Source organism: Ochlerotatus camptorhynchus, unplaced genomic scaffold, assembly GCF_037179485.1.
Source record: "Ochlerotatus camptorhynchus isolate MF236.1 unplaced genomic scaffold, CSIRO-AGI_Acam_v1.1 ptg000079l, whole genome shotgun sequence".
In the NCBI taxonomy this organism is placed as follows: domain Eukaryota; kingdom Metazoa; phylum Arthropoda; class Insecta; order Diptera; family Culicidae; genus Ochlerotatus; species Ochlerotatus camptorhynchus.
Genome location: NW_027040569.1, coordinates 63,980 through 84,460, shown reverse-complemented (window position 1 = coordinate 84,460; position 20,481 = coordinate 63,980). Strand labels below are relative to the sequence as shown.

Here is a 20,481-nt window from a genome sequence, read left to right as displayed (position 1 = left end):
AAATGTGAGACCGACTTTGGGCGAAATTGCCAATTTCGTCAATACGCTGGCTGTGAATACTAATAAGATGGAAGTATCTTACCGGATTTCGGAGGAGCAAGTGATTTTCATTAAGTTCAAGTCGCAGATCTCTGTGCTTTGTGCATCAAGTAACAACAGTGATGGATTAATTTTCCATTATTCGGATGGATTCAAAATGTGTGAGTGTGTGTATAATGGTATTGGTGTAATGGTGTAAATGTGTAAACAGTGAAAAGGAAGCAAACGGTACTTACAAAACAGCAACCGTCTATTTTGAAGCATTGGAATGATGTGTATTATGTTTTACAAAATTGAAATTGTAGGCCATGCGGAGAAGAAGTGGAGGCCAAGAAGCTGATGAACTAAAAACAAGTAGAACGATCAAGGAGATTGAATCCATAAATAGTGAAATAATGTGGCGTAAAAATCTAGTGAAATGTATTACTTTATTTCGCATACTTTCACTTGATCATATTCCAAGCACAATGATGCTTTACGCCCTAGAAAAGCGGGATAAAGTTCAACTCAAAATGATCCTATTACCGCAATGAAACTACAATTTGAGAATGTTACATCACAAAATTTTTATATATTTGTTTTTCTTTGTTAGAATAAATATACATTTCCCATTATAGGTGTTGTTTAGTTTGTTTAGCCATAATTACATTAGAGTTGTTCTTGTTTTTCATTGTTTCTTTCTTTTCCATGCCAGCAAGTTTGTTTCCTACGTCCTTCCGTGTTCACAATCATGTATGTGACCTTCGCTTGCAACTAGTTTGCGTGATCCATTTCCATTATACCTTGTCTACACATAGCTTACGGTACCACCACCAACTGCAATATATTTAGCGGTTGTTGTTGTTGTTGTTGTCGTTTCTCGACCCTTGTTTTGGTTTTATGTTGTCGATCCTAAATTCAGACACAGTTATAGATGTTTTGCTGCAGTTTAACCATGTATTTTTTTTGTCTCTTCCAATCATCTTCTTCCTAACGAATCTCAAGGGTACTTGTAAATATTTTGTTTGTTTTAATTTAGCAGACTAGGTTTATTTGTTTACGTTTATTTTGTTTCTGTTTTTCCTTTTTTCGTTACCGGTTAAATAATTGATAAACTATGACTTTCATAGACTATTTTTAGAGTATTATTTTTGTTTTTTCATTGATCCTATGGCGGGCGGGTGAGTGGCGCATAAAAAGTGCATTTTTTGTTAGGGATTTTTGTATTGATTTTCTTTTTCTCCTAAGTGAGGGACGACTTTTGCATGTTTGTTAATAATTACTTATGACATTTTTTTTTTGTTATTAATAATTTCAATTACAAAAGTATCATTTCTTTCGTCTTAAGCTTGCGTAAACTTTTTGTTCCGATTGTTTTAGCTTTTCACTGCCTTGTTCAATTTTGTTTTATTAGCTTCCTTATCTTATTCCAGAATAAATCAAAACACTTAAGGGTAGGACATTTAGACGGTAAATGGATGACCGAAAAAAGGTACACTTTTACGATCACATGTATGCGTGGAAATGAAAGTCAAGCGTCAATTTGTCAGCGATATATGTAAGCACGAACAACAGTCATGTATATTTGGTTTATGGTTAGGCAAAGCTAGTGGGATTTATTGTTTCGCTTCTAGACAGCTTTTTTCTCAATTCACGGTATTACGCTTTATCCTGTTGGCAAACTGATGTGCTCAAATTATCAGTAGGTTAAATCAGCTTCGAAGAACAAATCAGACTCGGAACGGAACATGGTGATATGTTTACGTCGAAGCAAGAATTGTATACTATACGGAAATTCAGCAGTGTTTGGGTGGAAATAATACCTCTTCTTTTGATTCTAGCTCGATTCCTACAATAAGAAAAAGATGGCTCTTATATTTTTGTTGCTCTATTTTTTGTCAAGGGACGGCCCAATCTCATTTGTGTCTACTATCCGGATTCAGCAAAACCTATCTACATGTACATATATGTATAAACTATATATAAAAAAGCTGTTCATCTTGTAACGGCATAAAGACAATATTCACACGGATTCTACTTGCACTGTTAGCTCTTTGCAAGTCTACATCTCAGCTATTTATTTTTGTTCGTCCACGCTAGTAGGAAAATAAGGAACCGGTACAAATATAATGAAGTCTCTGTGACCTCTGGATAGAGAATACCGAGTACAGCGAATGAGTCTGTTTAATACTTAAAGATCAGAACTGGTTAACACTGGTGCCACTAAGCAGCTGCTTTCTAGATTAGAACCTCTGTTGTCAATTATCCTCTCCATACGGCAATGATACGTACACTTTCCAAACCAATGCCAATGAGCCGGCACACCTTATACTTTCTTTTGTAAGAATATTAGTAAGTCAATAAATGATGGACAATTCGTTCAGGTGTTTGAGATTTCAGTGTTTCCAAATTTTCTCCAAATGCTTCATTTTATACCATAATCAAGACTCACCGCATCCTCTCGTGTTTAGCTAAGTTAAGCTTATTGTTAAACAATTTCAAAAAATATATTTCATTTTCAACATTTGCTTTCTTCATGTTTTCAATTTGTCCTGTCTGCTTCGTCTTTATCATCCTCTTTGGTTAGCGTTACATCGCGTTACTGTTTGTTAAGCTATCTTATCGCTTATTCCACATACGAGTGTGTATTTTGTGTGTGATATCAATACAAAAAGCTGTGACGTTCCCTTTTTCTTATTCTGAATACCTCTATTGCAGTGTAGCTGAGGTGGCTTGCTGTCCAGCGGCAATATGATAATTAGTAAATGCGATTCTTCCTTGTATGGTTCGACTGTCAAGTAATTCTTCTCTATTATTCAATTATAACTGCAAGGCCAAGGCGTGAATAAATTCCGATACAATTATCCTCTTGCTTAATTATTTCATTTTTTTTTATTTAGCAGAGAACTTCCATTTCTTGTTTATCTAGATTCTCACAGCAGAGTTTTGGTAAGGTGATTCTGATGAGATGTGTTTGCATTAGATTAAATAGTGATAGTGTTTTGTTTCATAACTCTTATTATTTTTTTCCTGTTGTGCTTGCTTATGTGTATTATGAGAGCTACAGTCAGCGAACGGGTTTACGTTAAGTTGCACAAAAGAAAACACAAGCTGGAACCAAGTGCGATGACCTTTTTCGGGCATTTTTAAATATAGACCGGATTCTCCTGGCCGGTAAGCAGACGGAACATGGACGTTGGCATGGTTTTCATCAGGATCTGAAATGAAAAAGATTAGTAAACAGTGCAATGAGAAAATCAATCAAATTCATTTAATTTTATATGATATCGCAAGGAATTGAAGTCGTACAACTATATTAACTTATGATCCTTGGCCCATACAAACTTTCCATGATTTTGAAATTTGAATCTCATGTTTAATTCATGAACACCTGTTTTATTACAGTGTACATGTGCCCAGTGTGTTGATGCTATAACTATCCATTGATTTTTCACTTAGCGCGCGCATTTGAGGCCATGTTAAGTCGATTGAGTTTTACATTCCTTAAGTCTGGTTCAGGAATGGCGTGTAATGTTGAACCGATCAGAAAATGTCCAGGCGTTAAAGCCTCTAAGTCGCTGCTCTCCTCAGTCATTGGCAGCAACGGTCTCGAATTCATGCAAGCTTCTATTTGCGCAAGAAGCGTAATGATATCCTCATGCAATAATGATGTATTGCCGATTTGGTGCAGCATGTGAGTCTTCGCTACCTTTACTGCGGCTTCCCATAGTCTTCCAAAGTTATGTGCGCGGGGTGGAATTAGATGCAATTTGATCCCTTCGCGGGCCAACGCATGTCCGATATTTTGTTCCTCGTTCTTTGAGTGTAATATTTTGTATAGAGCATGAAGCTCGTTCTTAGCTCCAATGAAAATTGTTCCATTATCAGAATGAATATTGTGAGAGACGAACACTTCCTAAAACGATCCAAGTCAGCAACGTCTTTAGGAGCAACAAGCAAACAACGTTGTTAGGTTAGCAACAGTAACAACGTCGTTAGTAACAGGCTTGTTTCGAATGTTCTCGAAGTAAGCCAAACTTGGTATAAATATGGGACCCCTAAACCGAGGATGATCAGAATAAAATTGGAAGTCAACCAGTGAAAAACAAAGAATTAAAGAATGGAATAAATAATAACTAGTTAATAGCAGCAGTACGTGAATTGTTTGGATTATCCCTGCCTACCCTGCCCTGGAATTGGTACCCGGTGGTGAACCTTGTGCTGTCCGTAACTCCCAGTCCACCGTTCCGCCTATATCGTCGTTGTGTTCACGGAAAAATACAAAACATTGGTCCTTCGAACCGGATACTGGACTGGCGTGTTGCTGCTAGGTGAGAAAAGCGTTTTGCGTGGCTTGACAACGTGAAAAAGCGTTCGCGTGGCTTTGACAACGCGAAACCCCGTGATTTTATTCCGTCGTCGCGACGCCCTAGTGCGTGTTGATATTCCTCGTCGCGACGTCCGTGAGTGTTTTTCGCCCTTCCGTCACGGTTACCATAGAAACGTTATCCACGTGTCGTACTAAATCGAGCGGATATTTCGTGAGTGTGTGTTCCACCGTTGCGATTGTAGTCCGAACGTGAACCGTGCCAAGAAAACCTGCGAAGTGTGAAGTATTCCTTCCGAGTAACCGTAAACCTTCGCGTATGAGGAGATGTTACCTCACACCCCACCCCGGAAAATGGAAAATTCGGAAGATGTGAAGGTGCGTGGCCAAGTAAAGGCGAAGGTCACACGGATCTTCAATTCCCTGACTGCAGCAGAAACTGCGAACAAGAGGCTACCGCTTCCCTTATTGCGGGTTTACTCCAAGAACCTGCAAGTGATTAATCAAGAATACAACGAGATTCACGATGCCATCGCCGCCTCCGTGGAAGAGGAGAACGTCGATGCTCATGAGGAAAAGTATATCGCATTCGAAGCCCTCTACAATGAAACCTTGGTCACGATAGAGACGATGATCGAGATGATTGAGATGGAGAATAGAGCAACCCTGCCCGTGTCAGTGCCTTCAACATCAGCAAGAGCGAACCAGGCTTCAACTCAACCTGTCATCATTCACACTTAGTCTTACCGTACTCCTCTACCAACCTTCGACGGTCGTTATGAAGCATGGCCACGCTTCAAGGCCATGTTTCAGGACATGATGCAGCGATCAAACGATTCCGACGCTGTAAAGCTGTACCATTTGGAAAATTCGCTGAAGGCAGATGCTGCAGGTGTGATTGACTTGAAGACACTGCAAAACAACAATTATGCACGAGCATGGGAGATCCTGGAAGAACGATTTGGAAACCAGCGATTGATTACTGCTGGATTCTGGATCACAGATCAATTTGTTGTCGGAGTCTGTGGGGAAGAAATTAAACCTGCTGAAATTCCCAGCTAATGTTCCTCTAGTCGGCGTAGGAGGTACGCGTTCCCAGATACGCCATCGAACGGTGGTAAGAATGACATCCAACTACAGCAACTTCACTTCCAATGTAGATTGTCTCGTCACACCGAAGGTGACTGGCACCATTCCGTCGGCAAATGTTAGAGTGGATTCCTGGCATATTCCATCCGGTGTACTGTTGGCCGATGCTTCATTCAACCGTCCACGAGAAGTGGAAATGCTGATTAGTGCCGAACATTTCTTCAACATTCTGAAGCAAGGCCAAATCAAACTTGCCGATCACCTACCTACCTTGAACGAAACGCAGTTCGGATGGGTCGTGGCTGGCTCGTACGAGGAAATGCAAGAAGATTCTTCAGTATGTGTCAACCTTGCTGTGACCGATGGATTGGAAACATGCTTGCAGCGGTTTTTCGACCAAGAGGAAATCGCTGAACCAGCAATGATGACGAGTGAAGAAGAACGTTTCGAAGAACACTTTCAACGGACTTATCATCGTAATGAAGATGGACGATTTGTTGTCCAGCTGCCATTCCGTGAATCAGTGGACCAGTTGAAAAGTTCCAGATCCCTGGCGTTGAAACGATTCCTGGTGTTGGAGAAAAGATTGGCGCGAGATCCTGACCTGAAGGCTCAGTATGCGGAGTTCATCGACGAATACCAATCGTTGGGTCACTGCCGTGAAGTGAGGCAGGAAGAAGATCCTCCTGGTCTACAATCGTACTATCTGCCGCATCACTGTGTCTTCAATCCATCCAGTAGCAGCACAAAGTTTCGTGTTGTGTTTGACGCAAAAGCCAAAGCGAGTGAACTGTCCCTGAATGACGGACTAATGACTGGAACCAGCAGCCAAAGTGACCTGTTCAGCATCGTACTACGTTTTCGAACCCATACCTACGTTTTCACCGTAGACGTATCCAAAATTTACCGACAAATTCTCGTTGATCCCTCCCAGACTCGGTACCAGAGAATCTTCTGGCGAGGACACTTGTCGGAGATCACTTATCCAGCTAGCCCGTGACGAGAGTGAGGATTATCCAGAAGCGGCCGAAGTTATCCTGAATGATTCCTATATGGACGATATTCTGTCTGGTTCGGATTCAATTGAGTCAACCAAAAAGTTACGTTGCGATTTGGAGGAGTTGATGCTGAAAGGAGGATTTCCAATTCGAAAGTGGTGTTCCAACTCAGAAGATGTGCTTGAAGGAATTCCTGAAGGAACTCGAGAGACCCTAGTGCCCATCCAGGACTCCAGCGCAAATGAAGTAATCGAGGCTTTGGGACTTCTGTGGGATCCAAAGAAAGACCTGTTCCTGTTCTTCAAGTCGTCTGAACCAACGGATAACGAAGACAAACCAACGAAGCGGCGTGTCCTGTCCCAAATAGCGAAGTTATTTGATCCATTGGGATTAGTGTCACCAGTGATCGTCGAAGCAAAGATGATCATGCAGTGCCTGTGGGCTACCAACCTTGGATGGGATGAACCTATGGAAGGTGAATTACTCCAGCGATGGACAGAGTTCCAGACATCATTGAGCCACCTCAACAATGTCAAGATTCCAAGATGCGTTGTGGTTCCTGATACAGAAACAATGGAGATTCATGGTTTCGCTGATGCCTCCAAATATGCGTATGGCGCATGTGTTTACCTTCGCTGCATTCGTAAAGACGGGTCAGCAGTGTCTAATCGTTTATGCAGCAAATCCAAGGTAGCTCCCCTTCGTGAGTTGAGCATCCCTCGACTAGAGTTGTGTGCTGCTCAACTGTTAGCCAATCTGGTGGATAAGGTCCACGAAATCAGATTGTGGTCCGATAGTCAAATAGCCTTGGCTTGGATAAAGAAACCTTTGGATCGGCTGCAAGTCTTCATTCGCAACCGAGTGGCTGAAATCAACAAACTGACCAAACACTGCCGTTGGACCTACATCAATACGGATGAAAACCCGGCGGACATCGTATCCCGAGGAATGAAACCAACCCTATTAAACAAATGTGAGCTGTGGTGGAACGGTCCAGTTTTTCTTCGTGAAGTCACCTATAGGATGGAGCCGGTAGAAGAGATTTCCGACGACCTGATTCCTGAACTAAAAACTGTGGTCATCGCAAACCCGATAGTGAAGAAACTCGATACTAGCTTTGAACGGTTCGATTCATTCTACAAGCTGCAGCGTGTTTATGCTCACATAGCACGCCTCGTTCGCCGTGTGCGAACTCCTAAGGATAAGCGAGATTCCTGTGGACGATTGACCGTGCAGGACATGCGTAAGGCGACAAGTTACATCATCCGTGTTCTTCAACAAAACGAACTACATGAGGAGATCCAGTGTGTCCAACGTGGTGAAATTTCTAGGCGTCTGGCCGCATTGCAACCATTCATAGACAAGGACGGTTTCCTACGAGTCGGTGGACGGCTACAATATTCGGAATTGTCCTTTGACGCCAAACATCAACTGATGCTTCCACCAAAACACCGAGTAACGGAGTTGCTTATCAAGAAAATTCACGAAGAACGACTCCACGAAGGCCAGTCCGGAGTATTGGCAGCAATTCGTCAGAGATTTTGGCTCATCAACGCCCGTTCAACCATCCGCAAGGTAATCCATAATTGCATGAGATGTTTCCGTATGAAGCCAAGGATGATCCAACCACTAATGGGGAATCTTCCTGAATCCCGAGTGAATATCACCGCACCATTCGAACTGACTGGCGTCGACTACGCTGGGCCAGTTTTCGTGAAGGAAGGTAAACGAAAGACAAAGGTCGTGAAGGCATACATCGCTTTATTTGTGTGCTTAGTATCGAAGGCGGTTCACCTTGAACTTGTGTCAGACCTAACATCGGAGGCATTCCTGGCTGCACTAGACCGGTTCGTGAATCGTCGAGGCATGGTGCGGAAAATATTCTCGGACAACGGAACAAATTTCGTTGGTGCATTCAAGGAGTTACGCCAGCTACGTGCCTTGTTCAATGATGAGCTCGAAAAGGACAAAATCAACAATTTCTTGCTACGTCGAGAAGTGGAATGGGAATTCATCCCACCAAGATCACCGAACTTCGGAGGATTGTGGGAGACTGGAGTAAAGGTGGTAAAATTGCATTTGGCAAAAACTCCCGGCCATTGTATGCTTCGTCAGATGCCCCAAACGATCCACAACCGATATCTCCGGCTCATCTCATGCTTGGAATACTCAAACCACTCACGAGTTTGATGTGCACCGGCTTGGTGCTAAAACATACGAAGATGGCTATTTAAGCCTTGATTTCTGTTGACTTTTTTAGTGCGGCCTTTATAAGTAATCGACCTCAGTATTTGAGAAAGGACGACTGAAAAGCGTTCGTGATACAGGAAGTTGTCCAATCGGCTGTTGCATTGGACGTGGATTTTCTCTATTACATTTGTAGCACTTTTCCCCAAGCAACACAATTTGTCGTAAACGGGTTTACATAACTTATTTATGACAATATCAGCGGTAAACATTTACGTCTAGTCACTTTTATACAACTTATTTATACCGAAAAAAGCGCAAGAGGTGGGATCTATATATAACATATGCTTGACTTGCGCAACTTATTTATGACTATAAGGCAACCTACTGTATTGGATATGTTGCAAATTAATTTCATCCTTGTTACGAATGGAATTTGTTTATCATCAATTTACACAACTTATTCTGCAGAGGAATTTTATCGTGCGAATAAAGTGCCTAAACTGAGATTCCGTACTGCAAACATTTAAGCGGTTGCAAATTTATGGTAAATCTATACTTCTAAAAAACTCATTGGCTCTTAGAAAAAGCTTAATACAATAAATTGAATTGTCTAAAAAATCCTGGATAAAATTCCCCAACTTTGCAAAAAACAAAAAACAAATAGAATATAAGCTTTCTTTTTTTAATTATCTTACTTTTCTCTTTTACAAGACGTACATGTGATGTTGAAAGCACAATTTTATTTTCATTCTATACATTGCTTAATTAGTCAGCCATATTGTAGTGCAGTTTGTATAATACATTGAGAAATTTCATAATTGTTATCAAAACATGTTTGTAACACGAAAAACAAGAACTTTACTCGTATCGTAAGTTGAAGTTAAAATTAAGTATGGCGACTCTCAATCGCCTATTTATAACACTTTTATAACTTCTTATTTTTGATGAAAACTTGCTAGCCTCATATACAACATGTTTTCATATGTCATTTTTGGAAACATGAGTACAACTGAAATATATCTTATTTATAACATGTAATCAATAAGTTATATCTCAGATGTATTCATGTTTCTAATAATGACATTTGAAAACATGTTGTACATAAGGCTAGCCAGTTTTCACCGAATACAATCAGTTATAAATGTGTTATAAACTGGTAATTGAGACATGCAATATCGAATTATAACTACAAGATAACAAGTGCTAGTCAGATAGGTTGAATACTTCACAAACAACAATACAACGCGTCTAAAATAGGATGTTTTAAAAGCAATTAATATATAACTTATTTACAACTGGATTTTTTTAATTTTTCATGCAAGATGTTGCAAGTGTTACTTGGGTTGTTATCATGCTTCCTTCCGTTTATCAACCAAAATTCCTCGCGTATGTTTGAGAGTATTAATGACAATCCTCCATGCAATAAATTGCGATGACGACTGATTATTAGTAGTTTTTGTTGGAGGTAGAAACCTAGCAAGCGACGAATAATCGAAACAACCTACAAATAAATGTATTCTCATAGTCTGAAATAAAATGCCATTCCAAGTTTGTCTCTTATCAAGCTAAGACGTATTTTCAAGTAGTAGTAAATCTGGTCTACGGCCATATCACATTAAAGAGGTTTTGGGCCCGAAGAAGTTCAAGATGGAAAGATCCGGAATAACGAAGCTGACGAACGAAAACTACGAAACCTGGCAGCTGGAGGTGGAATTCCTGCTGGTTCGCGAAGGACTATGGAAGTACATCGTGCCCGGAGTCAAGCCGGAAGAGGCTGCAAACCGAGCGAATGCGGTGGAGCTGATTGCCTGGGACGAAGGGGATCAGAAAGCGCGTGCGACCATTGGGCTGCTGCTGAACAGGTGTCAACACGGCCATATCCGGGCTACGAAAACTGCAAAGGAAGTATGGAAAAATCTGGAGAAGCAACATGAAAAAAAGTCACTAACGTCGAAGGTTCACCTGCTGAAGCGGATTTGTGATCTCAAGTTCCAGGAAGGAGACGAAATCGAGGACCACCTTTGGACTCGAGAGTTTGTTTGAAAAACTGGCCAACGCTGGTACGAAGCTCGACGACGATTTGCAGGTAATCCTGGTGTTCCGCAGTCTACCAAGCTCTTTCGACGCGCTGACGACTACCCTCGAAAATCGGTCGGAGGACGAGCTGACGCTGGCCCTTGTAAAGGATAAAATTATCAATGAGGTGCAGAAGCGAAAAGGGACTGTTCCAGCGGATTCAGCGGTATTGAAGGTGGCCGGGAAATCGAAATCCATTGTGTGCCACCACTGCCAGAAGGTTGGCCACAAGAAGCGAGACTGCAGAATTTGGCAGAAGCAGAGCCAGGATGATGTTTCTCGAAGTGAAAAATCGGTTGCCAAGGAAACCAAGAAGTTTGCCAAGCAACAGGCAAATGCAAGAAAAACGGAGTCCACTGAAGAGGATTTCGTTTTCAACGCTCGTGAAGGACCAGTGACGAAATGGATCGTGGATTCTGGAGCCAGCTCCCACATGTGTGCCAATCGAAAGTTTTTCGTATCCGTTGAGAAACCACGAGATGATATCCCAAGTTTCGTTACTGTCGCTAATGGGAAGAAAGCATTCGTGAAAGGTGTGGGTAACTGCCAGATCCATTGCTACGGGAAAGACAGCGAAGCGAAGCAAATCGTGCTCACCGGTGTCCTGTACGTCCCAGATCTGGATATGAACCTCGTTTCCGTCGGGAAACTCGTCCAGAAAGACGCAGCGGTAGAGTTCAACGACAATGGCTGTACGATTGTCAAAGGAACACGGATTACGGCTGTATAGCAAGGCGTAGCAACGGTCTCTACCACTTGCAGATGGAGGAACGCGTGGGTGCGGCAATTGAGCATTGCAATAAGAAGAATTGTTTGCATGACTGGCACCGTAAGCTCGGTCACCGTGATGTCAAGGCAGTCCAAGAACTGGAGCAACGACAATTGGCGACGGGCATCAATATTAAGCAGTGCGGTTTGGTTTTGCCTTGTGAGACCTGTCTGCAAGGAAAGATGGCACGACTGCCATTTCCAAAGGAAGCAACGAAGAAAACGACGGCTGTGATGGACCTGGTACACAGTGACCTGTGTGGACCAATGAGGACGGTGACTCCGGGTGGTCGTCGTTATTTCCTGACGCTTATTGACGACCACAGCCGGTACACAACGCTGTATCTGATGCGAGAAAAATCAGAAACATTTGACGCTATCCAGGACTATGTGCAGAAAATGAAGACAAAGTTTGGCAGACCGACACTATTCTCCGTCGCCTGCCAGAAGAAACTTCTCATCAAACATGCAGATGTCAAGACAGCGTACTTGAATGGTGAGCTACATGCGGTTGCCTCCTGGATGCACAGCGGATGCAGAAAACGTGGTTTGTTGTCTTCGCAAAGGATTGTACGGGCGGCTTATTTGGAACCACAAATTGGATAAAACGCTGATACAAATGGGGTTCAAGCCGTACAAGAACGATTTTTGTCTCTACGTCATGCAGAACAGAGGTAAAATCGCTTATATTGCTGTATATGTTGACGATTTCATTATAGAATGCGAGAATGAAAACGACTACAAGGCCATCGTTAATAAGCTGAACCAATATTTCACGGTGACGTCGCTCGGGGATATCCAGCACTTCCTTGGTATCCAGGTCTTCCGTTCCGAGAAACACGTTGCACTAAGTCAGAGAGCCTACATCCAGAAGCTTCTGACCAGATTCGGTTTGGAAAACGCGAAGCCATCCGCTATACCATTGGACCCAGGTCACCTACATCCAAAGGAGGAGAACCCGCTGCCCAATAACCATCAGTATGCCAGCTTGATTGGTGAATTGTTGTACGTGGCCATGTGTACTCGACCTGATGTTGCAGCAGCTGTTTCAATCCTGGGGAGAAAAACTAGTTGCCCATCACAGGCTGATTGGGTGGAGGCGAAGCGTATCCTGAGGTACTTAAAAGGTACTATTGACCACGAGCTAATCCTGTTAGCCGATTCCACGCAATTGGAGGTGTACGTAGATGCCGACTGAGCTGGTGACACCAAAGATCGCAAGTCAACCACAGGCTACCTGATGCAGGTGGTATGATTGGATGGTGTTCCAGGAAACAAGATTGCGTAACATTGAGCAGTTCGGAAGCTGAGTACGTTGCTATAACGGAGAGATGCAAGGAGTTATGCTGGATATTACGACTATTCGACGATCTGGGAATCCACACCAAGTTTCCGGTTACTATGAACGAGGACAACCAGAGCGCCATCAAGCAACTCGAATCCAACTCCAGCGAGCGACGTTCGAAGCATGTTGACACGAAGTACCACTATGCGCGTCAACTGAAGGAGCAAGGAATCATCAGTCCACAATACCTTCCAACAAACGAAATGATTGCAGACATGATGACGAAGCCTCATCAACGTATCAAGCAAACGCGGTTTCGAGATGCAGCCATGATTCTTTCGTCGAGAAGGAGTGTTGGAGGTAGAAACCTAGCAAGCGACGAATAATCGAAGCAACCTACAAATAAATGTATTCTCATAGTCTGAAATAAAATGCCATTCCAAGTTTGTCTCTCATCAAGCTAAGACGTATTTTCAAGTAGTAGTAAATCCGGTCTACGGCCATATCACATTCAAGAGTTTTGTAAATAGGGTGCTTCACTGAAAATGTCTCCGCTGACAAATTCAGCCGGCCACCAACGCGAATCAATCCATTTTTATCTAAGAATGGATTCAAAAGTTTCAAATTTGCGTGTTTAGTAATTGGTTGTCCTTTTCTAAGCTACTTGAACTCTTCGGCGAAAACTTCTTACAAGTTAGTACAAACCGCACTAGGGTTTTAGTGGCACTACTTTGCTCCTCCACTGTTACAAATTGCGATTTTATTCTGTTTGTTTTTGGTCGTGCATTATGTATGAATATATATATATATATATATATATATATATATATATATATATATATATATATATATATATATATATATATATATATATATGCGTATATATATATATATGCAATATGCAGTGATCATAATCAATTTGTTGTATAATGAAAATTTAAGGAACATCGGGTTGATTTCCTTCTTCAGATTTACTTGCACTGCCAATGAGGCAAGTTTAACTTCCAAGTCGATTCCAGGGGGTAATCCTTGGGGTTGATGCGCGTACGGCCAGTGTTACTTGGGTTTTACTAGCCATTCAGGTCCTTCAAACAATTTTCTGTTGTGTACTATTTCTTCAGGTAACAGACCTCTTGAAACTAAGTCTGCGGGATTTTCCAATCCGTCTACATGGTACCATTTTGCATTATGAGTGGTGGATTGAATCTCAGACACTCGATTAGCGACGCACGTTTTCCATTTGTTTGGTGGTGCTTTAAGCCAATGTAAAACCACCGTAGAGTCCGACCAGAAAGTTACATTCTGGAATTTCATGTCCAAAGCTGACCGATGTTTTCCTACAGTCGAGGACCCAATAAGGCAGCACACAGTTCCAATCTAGGTAATGAGATTTGCTTGAGTGGTGCTACTCTTGATTTGGCGGCAATTAATTGAACCTTGACGGTCCCGTTAGAGGTTTCAGACCTGCAGTAGATAGATGCTCCATATCCTAACAATGCATTTCAACTGAGGTATTTGGCAAAAATGCATAACGTTCAATTCTCATGTCCTTAAGTTTTGGTAATTACTGGCGAATTGTTCTCCATTTTGCTTCTATGATAGCTGGAACTGGATCGTCCCATCCCAAAGCATATATCCATATTTGCTGCATTAAAAATTTAGCCTGCAAGATTGCTGGAGCTATCAGGCCAAGTGGGTCAAACAACTGGGCGATTTGTGAAAAAAATCCACCGTTTTGTCAAAGGTTCATCAGTGTCATTGATATTGACGTCGAGTTTGAATTATTTCATAGATAAGCGGAAGCGAAGTAAAATGTAGCCAAACGAACTGTCAGTTAGTTTAGCCAAACGATCATGGCGTTTTTTTTTCGGGAAGTATTGTAATATTTGAGCAAAGTTAGGAACAAAACAAAACTGCAAAACGAAAAGCTGTTGAATGGCATGAACATTTTTCACGGATGCCAGTAAGAACACTCATTTGTCATGGTTGCCAAAGGAACTTTTTGAGCTTCCGCTTATCTATGAAATCTATAGTATCTATAGCCCGAACTGCATGTCTCAATGCAATGCATTTTATTTTTATTTTTGCCAATTAGATGTCGATTCATTTCTCTTAATCTTCTCTAAAATCCTCGTGGTCGTAGGTCCTTATCTCGACCTGCTAAGCAACTTGAAGTAGGTTGGTTCGGCTGAATGAAAGTCAAAAAGGAGATCACAAGTTGTTGCGATCTGTTTTGAACGCTCATTATACAAAGCTACTGTAGCAGTTTGGAGTAATATTGTAGAGCTTGTGAATATTCATATTTTGAATTCAATCCCGGTGCTACTTACCTCTCCAACGGAAGTAGCCAAAAGGTTCACAATTTTTTCATGTGGAACAGCTACCACGCTTTGGTTGTTGATCTCGATGATCCTATGCCCAACACGAACTCCTCCTCGTTCGGCAATTCCACCGCGCAGTAAACTGCAAATCTGTTGCAAAATATTGAATCATATTACTAACTATTCCACCACCATCACCACATTCATCAACAACATACCACTCCATTTTGCACGCTAAATCCCAGCTGATACTTGGTGTTGGGTCGTTTGATCTTCACCTCCACGACCGGGGCACAAGGAACTACGGTAAATTTGACCACAGTCTGATTTTTCGTATTTTTAATGTAACTCTGACAAGTGGACAGTGGCAACCCAACCAAACTCAGCCCATTGATGGCAATGATCTGATCGCCAATGTTCAACTGACCGCACCGGGCAGCGGCGCCGGACGATGCCAAATTGGCAATCACTACCGTCGGTAGCATAGAACCCCAGCCGGATTCAACAATCACCACTCCCAATATCTCACCCTTTGCCTTCGGAACAACCACTTCCTTCTGCAGTTCTTTCTTGGCAAAGATCTCCAACTCGTCGCCGAATATTTCCTGACTGTTGAGCACTTCCTGATAATCCATCTCCTTCATAAAGCTGTGATCTTCAATTCCGTTTGCCTTCAAGAACTCCATATAGGCCACCTGGAATGCTTGTCCAATCGATTGAGCTATGAACTGCGCTTCTTCGCTTTCGAATACATGGCAAATCATCTTCGGTGTCCGGTTACCCTTCGGTCCACCGGCAGTCTTCTGCGTTGGAGTCGAGCCGGTCTGGTTTGTACCGGACTGGTTCGTTCCATTTGCATTACCACCCCCTCCAGAATCCCCGGAATCAACATCCTGAGGCACAAATCGTCTTCGAGCCATCAGCACCACCAGATCGCCGATATCCGCTATGTACGAGATCGTTCGCAGGGCATGATCCATCATAATCTCCTTCAAATCCGTGTTCAGCACCATGATTTTTTCCGTTGATATGAAAAGATCCACCTCGGTACTGGGCTGTGGTTCGCCATCGGGAGACTGGAAAAAAACGTTTGACATGTTGAAATAGGACGCTAATATTACACACGTGCACAATGCACACTTACCAAGGCCTATACGAACGATTATAGCGATACATGTTGGTTGAAAATGTGCAATCAGGAAAGAGACATAGAAAGATGGGAAAAGAGGAAAGTTTACTGTGTGAGGTTTCTATTTTTGGTAACTTTGTTCCGAAGTCATACCTTGATTCTAGATACTGCTTCTTCGGCTTGCATCATTCGTGTAGATTTGGTCGGCTGACCTTCGCACACCAATTGGGTAGACCCCAGGTATCTGGCTCGGAAGAGAACTCCCTCGATAAGGACTACGGCAGACCTGCAGAATGAATTACAGCTTTATTTTCATTGCTTATCGATTGAAAATAGTGTTTTACTTACGTTAAGTGAAATATAATTAATTTTAAATCCATGAAAGCATTAGTTTGAGAAACATTGAATTACACCTCGGAATATATTACTTAATGAAAATGCAAGCACTTACACTCACCTTCCTTATTCTTGCCCTTCTTCTTCTTGTCCGTGTCGGATTTAGAGTTGTTAGATCCACCGGGACTCGCGCTCTCAGTGGTCTTGTTTTCCATTTTGATTGGTGACGTCTGAAGGCTGTGATCCGGCGAAACCGGACTCGTCTCGTTCGGACCATTGAGATTGATCAAATTTCCACTATTCACACTACTATTCATATTACTACAGTTCTGATTCTGTACACTGCCCAATAGTCCTGGGGAGGCCTTACTGGATGTGACAATTTCCGGTAGTGAGCTGGCTGGTTGAGCAACCGTTACCACACTGGCCGGTGACAGTAACGTCGAGAGACCTTGCCGTAGCAAAGATCCCTGGTTGTTGGGTTTGCTTCCGTATAGGGAAGTTCCACCATTGGCTCCTACGGAACCTATCTGCTGCTTAGGAGATAATTTGTGCAATAAAGAGCGAGTCTTTCGGTCAGTCCAACTCTTGCTGTTGTCGTCGTAGAAGCCCTGGTCATCCAACCTCTGATGACCTAGCAATCGATCAGTCTCCAAGTCCGTATCCGGATCTTCGTCATCGTCAAGAGCACTTAAATTCTTTGCACTGTTTCCATGCAGTAGCGAGTCCTTCTCAGTGGACAAGTTGGTCGACCGTTCAGTTGGTCCACCCGTAGTCGGTGTCGTCGGTAGCAACAGTCCGGGTGAAGAATTGATCACCGTAGTGGGTGATATGGCTACCAGCTTGCTATCCCTCGAGCGTGGTATCCACACCGGAGATATGGACGGAACTGGAGAGTCCAGCTTGTCCGATGGTAACATCGAATGTTTGTCGTAGTTTTTCTGCTGATGAGGTTGTTGTTGTTGAGATGACAGGCATCCCGGTTGGGGTTGTGTGGGAGATGATGCAAGCGTTTTGTTGCGTTGCAGGCAGGTTCGTATATCTTTGAGAGCCGCCTGGACATCGGAAGTAGCCTGTTGTTGATTGTGCAACTGCTGCAGTGTTGTCTGCGCGTCACAATCGATGGAGGATTTCCTATGGGGAGCCGGTGCTGGCGGCGGGGGAGTAGATTGGATGGTGTCTGTAAGAAGGGAAATTTATGTTAGTCATGCGGGATCAAACTTTGTAGTAATATAAACTATGTATACTTTGCACGTTTTTGATTTAAAATATAATTGTGGACTACAAAATATAATTATGAACTGATTTTAAAGATAATTATAGACGTCAGGATTTATTTTTTTTTCACAAACATAATAATAATAATAATAATAAAAATATTTTTTTTGTTCTCTTATTTAGGAGATTTTTAGCCGCAGTATTCCACCTTCTTGGCCACCTGCACAGGAGTGGAACTTCGGATCAGAAAGTGGCTCCACTTGTCATTTTCGAACACTAGCGCACCTAGCGGTAGAAGGCATCTTCTGCCTGCAGTTAAGATAGGCAGCATGCTATGATAGTGTGAGTGCACATAGAAAGCCCGTGTAGAACGCTACCACAATACATTGCTGGTTGAGCAGAACAACGAACCACCAACGATTGTTTGCACTTTCCCTTCTGTTCTGTGCCACCTCTATTCACATCAGGATCACTCGCAGCAACAACAAATGTGAGCACAAAAGCAGTAACAGTTTTTCAACACACAAAACTTAGCCCATCACCGCCATCAGCAACATGAACAACAATAATAAGGACAGACACTTTAGAAGACAAGAAGAGCTGCAGTTTACGAAATTCAGTTCATGTATTTTACGAATAAGGCGTAGTATTAGCATTTTGTCAGATGGCAGGCAATACGAATGATTCGTACAATTGACGAAAAATGTGTTTTATATACGAAACTCAGTGTATGCCACGCGATCATCTTTTTTCTCGGCAGCAACCATTGTGTGGTCCTCCTTATTGTTCTTCATCAGTAGTTCTTTCGGTCGATGCGTCGTCGACTTTGGAAAGCAACCGCTTCGTGATGAGTGTGTGAATGCTGACCACAATTTCTGCAATGGAAGCGCTCTGATCCCCATTGGTGATACTGTCATACAATGAAAACTGGAAGCGGCTCCCGTTCTGATTGAGGAGGCTTTCTGAATAGCGGAAGATAAAGTGTTTATTGTGTTGTACCTTTTGACTATAGTTTAAAGATGTATTGTAAAGTGACCAAGAATCCTCGGCTCTGTAAAGTTAATTCGATTGAGCCTTATCAAATAAATAATTAAACAAAAAAATACGAAACCCACTTTAACGAAACGATTATAATAGAATTAACGAAAAAATATTTTCAGTGTAGACATCTCCAAGTGTAAGAAAAGTCATTCGAGTTTTTTTAGCTGTATTGTTTGATTTTCCAAAGAACTGCTCATGTTGTAAAGAAGTAATCAACTTTAAAAGAGATAAATTGCTTGAAAATTTCGGTAAAATTGTTCATATTACCATGTTGGTATGTCTGCTTGCTTTTTTCAGTATTTTGCGTTTTGTTTGTATTTTCGACCTTTTGTCCTATCGACATTTTATCACTTCAACCTTTTGTCTCTTTGACCTTTTGTCCATTCGACCTTTTGTCCCTTCGACCTTTTGCTCTTCGACCATTTGTCCCTTCGACCATTTGTCCTTCGATCTTTTATTTTTTCGACCTTTTGTACTTTTGACCAAAAACTTCCAGAACTCTTCAAATGATACGGAACATCACAATTTTTTTTTTTTTTTTTTTTTTTTTTTTCCTTTATTTACAAGGCTTTCAGCCATTGGCTGGTTCGCCTTGGGTACGGAACATCACAATTGAATTTGGATTCTTGTGAGAAGAGCAAGTATGAACTGTATCGAAAACGAATTCCTCATTACTGTTCCATAGTCATGACGAAAGTACTACGACAGTCACTATACAAAGGACACTGACATATCACAAAAGATCAATGTGTTGGTCGCAATGATGTATGGGGCTGTTCATAATCTACGTAGACCGATTTTAAGAGGTTTTTGACGACCCCCATCCAAGCGTAGACAATCGCCCATACAATGTTTTGGAAATTTGTATGGACCGTAGATATTTGGCAGCCCCTGCCCCCTAAAGAGTCTACGTAGTTTATGAACAGCCCCTATGACCCAATCAAAAAAATTCAAATTTATAACAATTTTTTTTAATTTTTATTCAACATTACAAAAAAAAGCCAGGCATATTTTTCCCAGAAAGACTATATTTTTCTCTACAACTTTGTCTCAGACATCATTTCAATCAGAAGTGAAGTATTTGTGATACAATTTATTGAAAAAATTACAAAAACATTATTTTGAAATGAAAAAAAAAAAACAGGATACTAAATGGTCTAACTTTTGTAAAATAGGTATATGAATGATTGCCCATAATACACAATTATGCAAAGTTGTATGCAGATCGGAGAAGGTCAAGTTTTTTCGATTCGTGATTTGGCGTGGAACTGCTCTTAGGTACCTATGCCGTTTTCGTACTATGATTTATTTAAAAATGGATTCGAGACTCGAAACCCGTTGGATACAGTTCTGTTTTAAGTATGCTCTCTGTTTTTGTGCGTGCGTTCGCTTTGATCGTTTTCGGCTGCATTTGGCTGATTGGCGCTGGCACTCTGCCTTCCGGACGGTTATACGTGTGTGATTGTGGTGGTTTTCTTGCTTTCTGGGATGTTTTCGAATCGAGAAGAAAACGTGATTCATCGTGTTTGCAAGCATCAGAAGAGATGTCGCTAACTGCGCACTTGTTTTATTTTCTTCGCGTGTGCTCCCAGGCCAGAAATTTGTGGCATATGGGGTGTTTACTCCTTTTTTTAGATTTAGTAGCGCTAGCATAGAGGTAACTCTAAGACAAGAAGGTCCCGAAG

At 41.9% G+C, this 20,481-nt stretch overlaps 1 protein-coding gene across 2 annotated transcripts in view; it reads right to left on the bottom strand.

Moving 5' to 3' along the window:
* Positions 1–620: 620 nt before the first annotated feature.
* LOC135697899 (uncharacterized) overlaps positions 621–20,481 on the bottom strand; it is a 45,110-nt gene continuing 25,249 nt past the window's right edge. The window contains exons 3-7 of one of the 2 annotated variants that reach the window (XM_065217752.1): positions 16,653–17,717; positions 16,355–16,476; positions 15,291–16,148; positions 15,082–15,222; positions 621–3,236 (exon numbers count right to left, since the gene is read on the bottom strand). In XM_065217752.1, coding sequence (XP_065073824.1) covers positions 3,165–3,236; positions 15,082–15,222; positions 15,291–16,148; positions 16,355–16,476; positions 16,653–17,717 — 2,258 coding nt within the window. In that variant the 3' untranslated portion in view covers positions 621–3,164. The remainder of the gene's footprint in view (positions 3,237–15,081; positions 15,223–15,290; positions 16,149–16,354; positions 16,477–16,652; positions 17,718–20,481) is intronic. The other variant, XM_065217753.1, reaches the window with a different exon arrangement.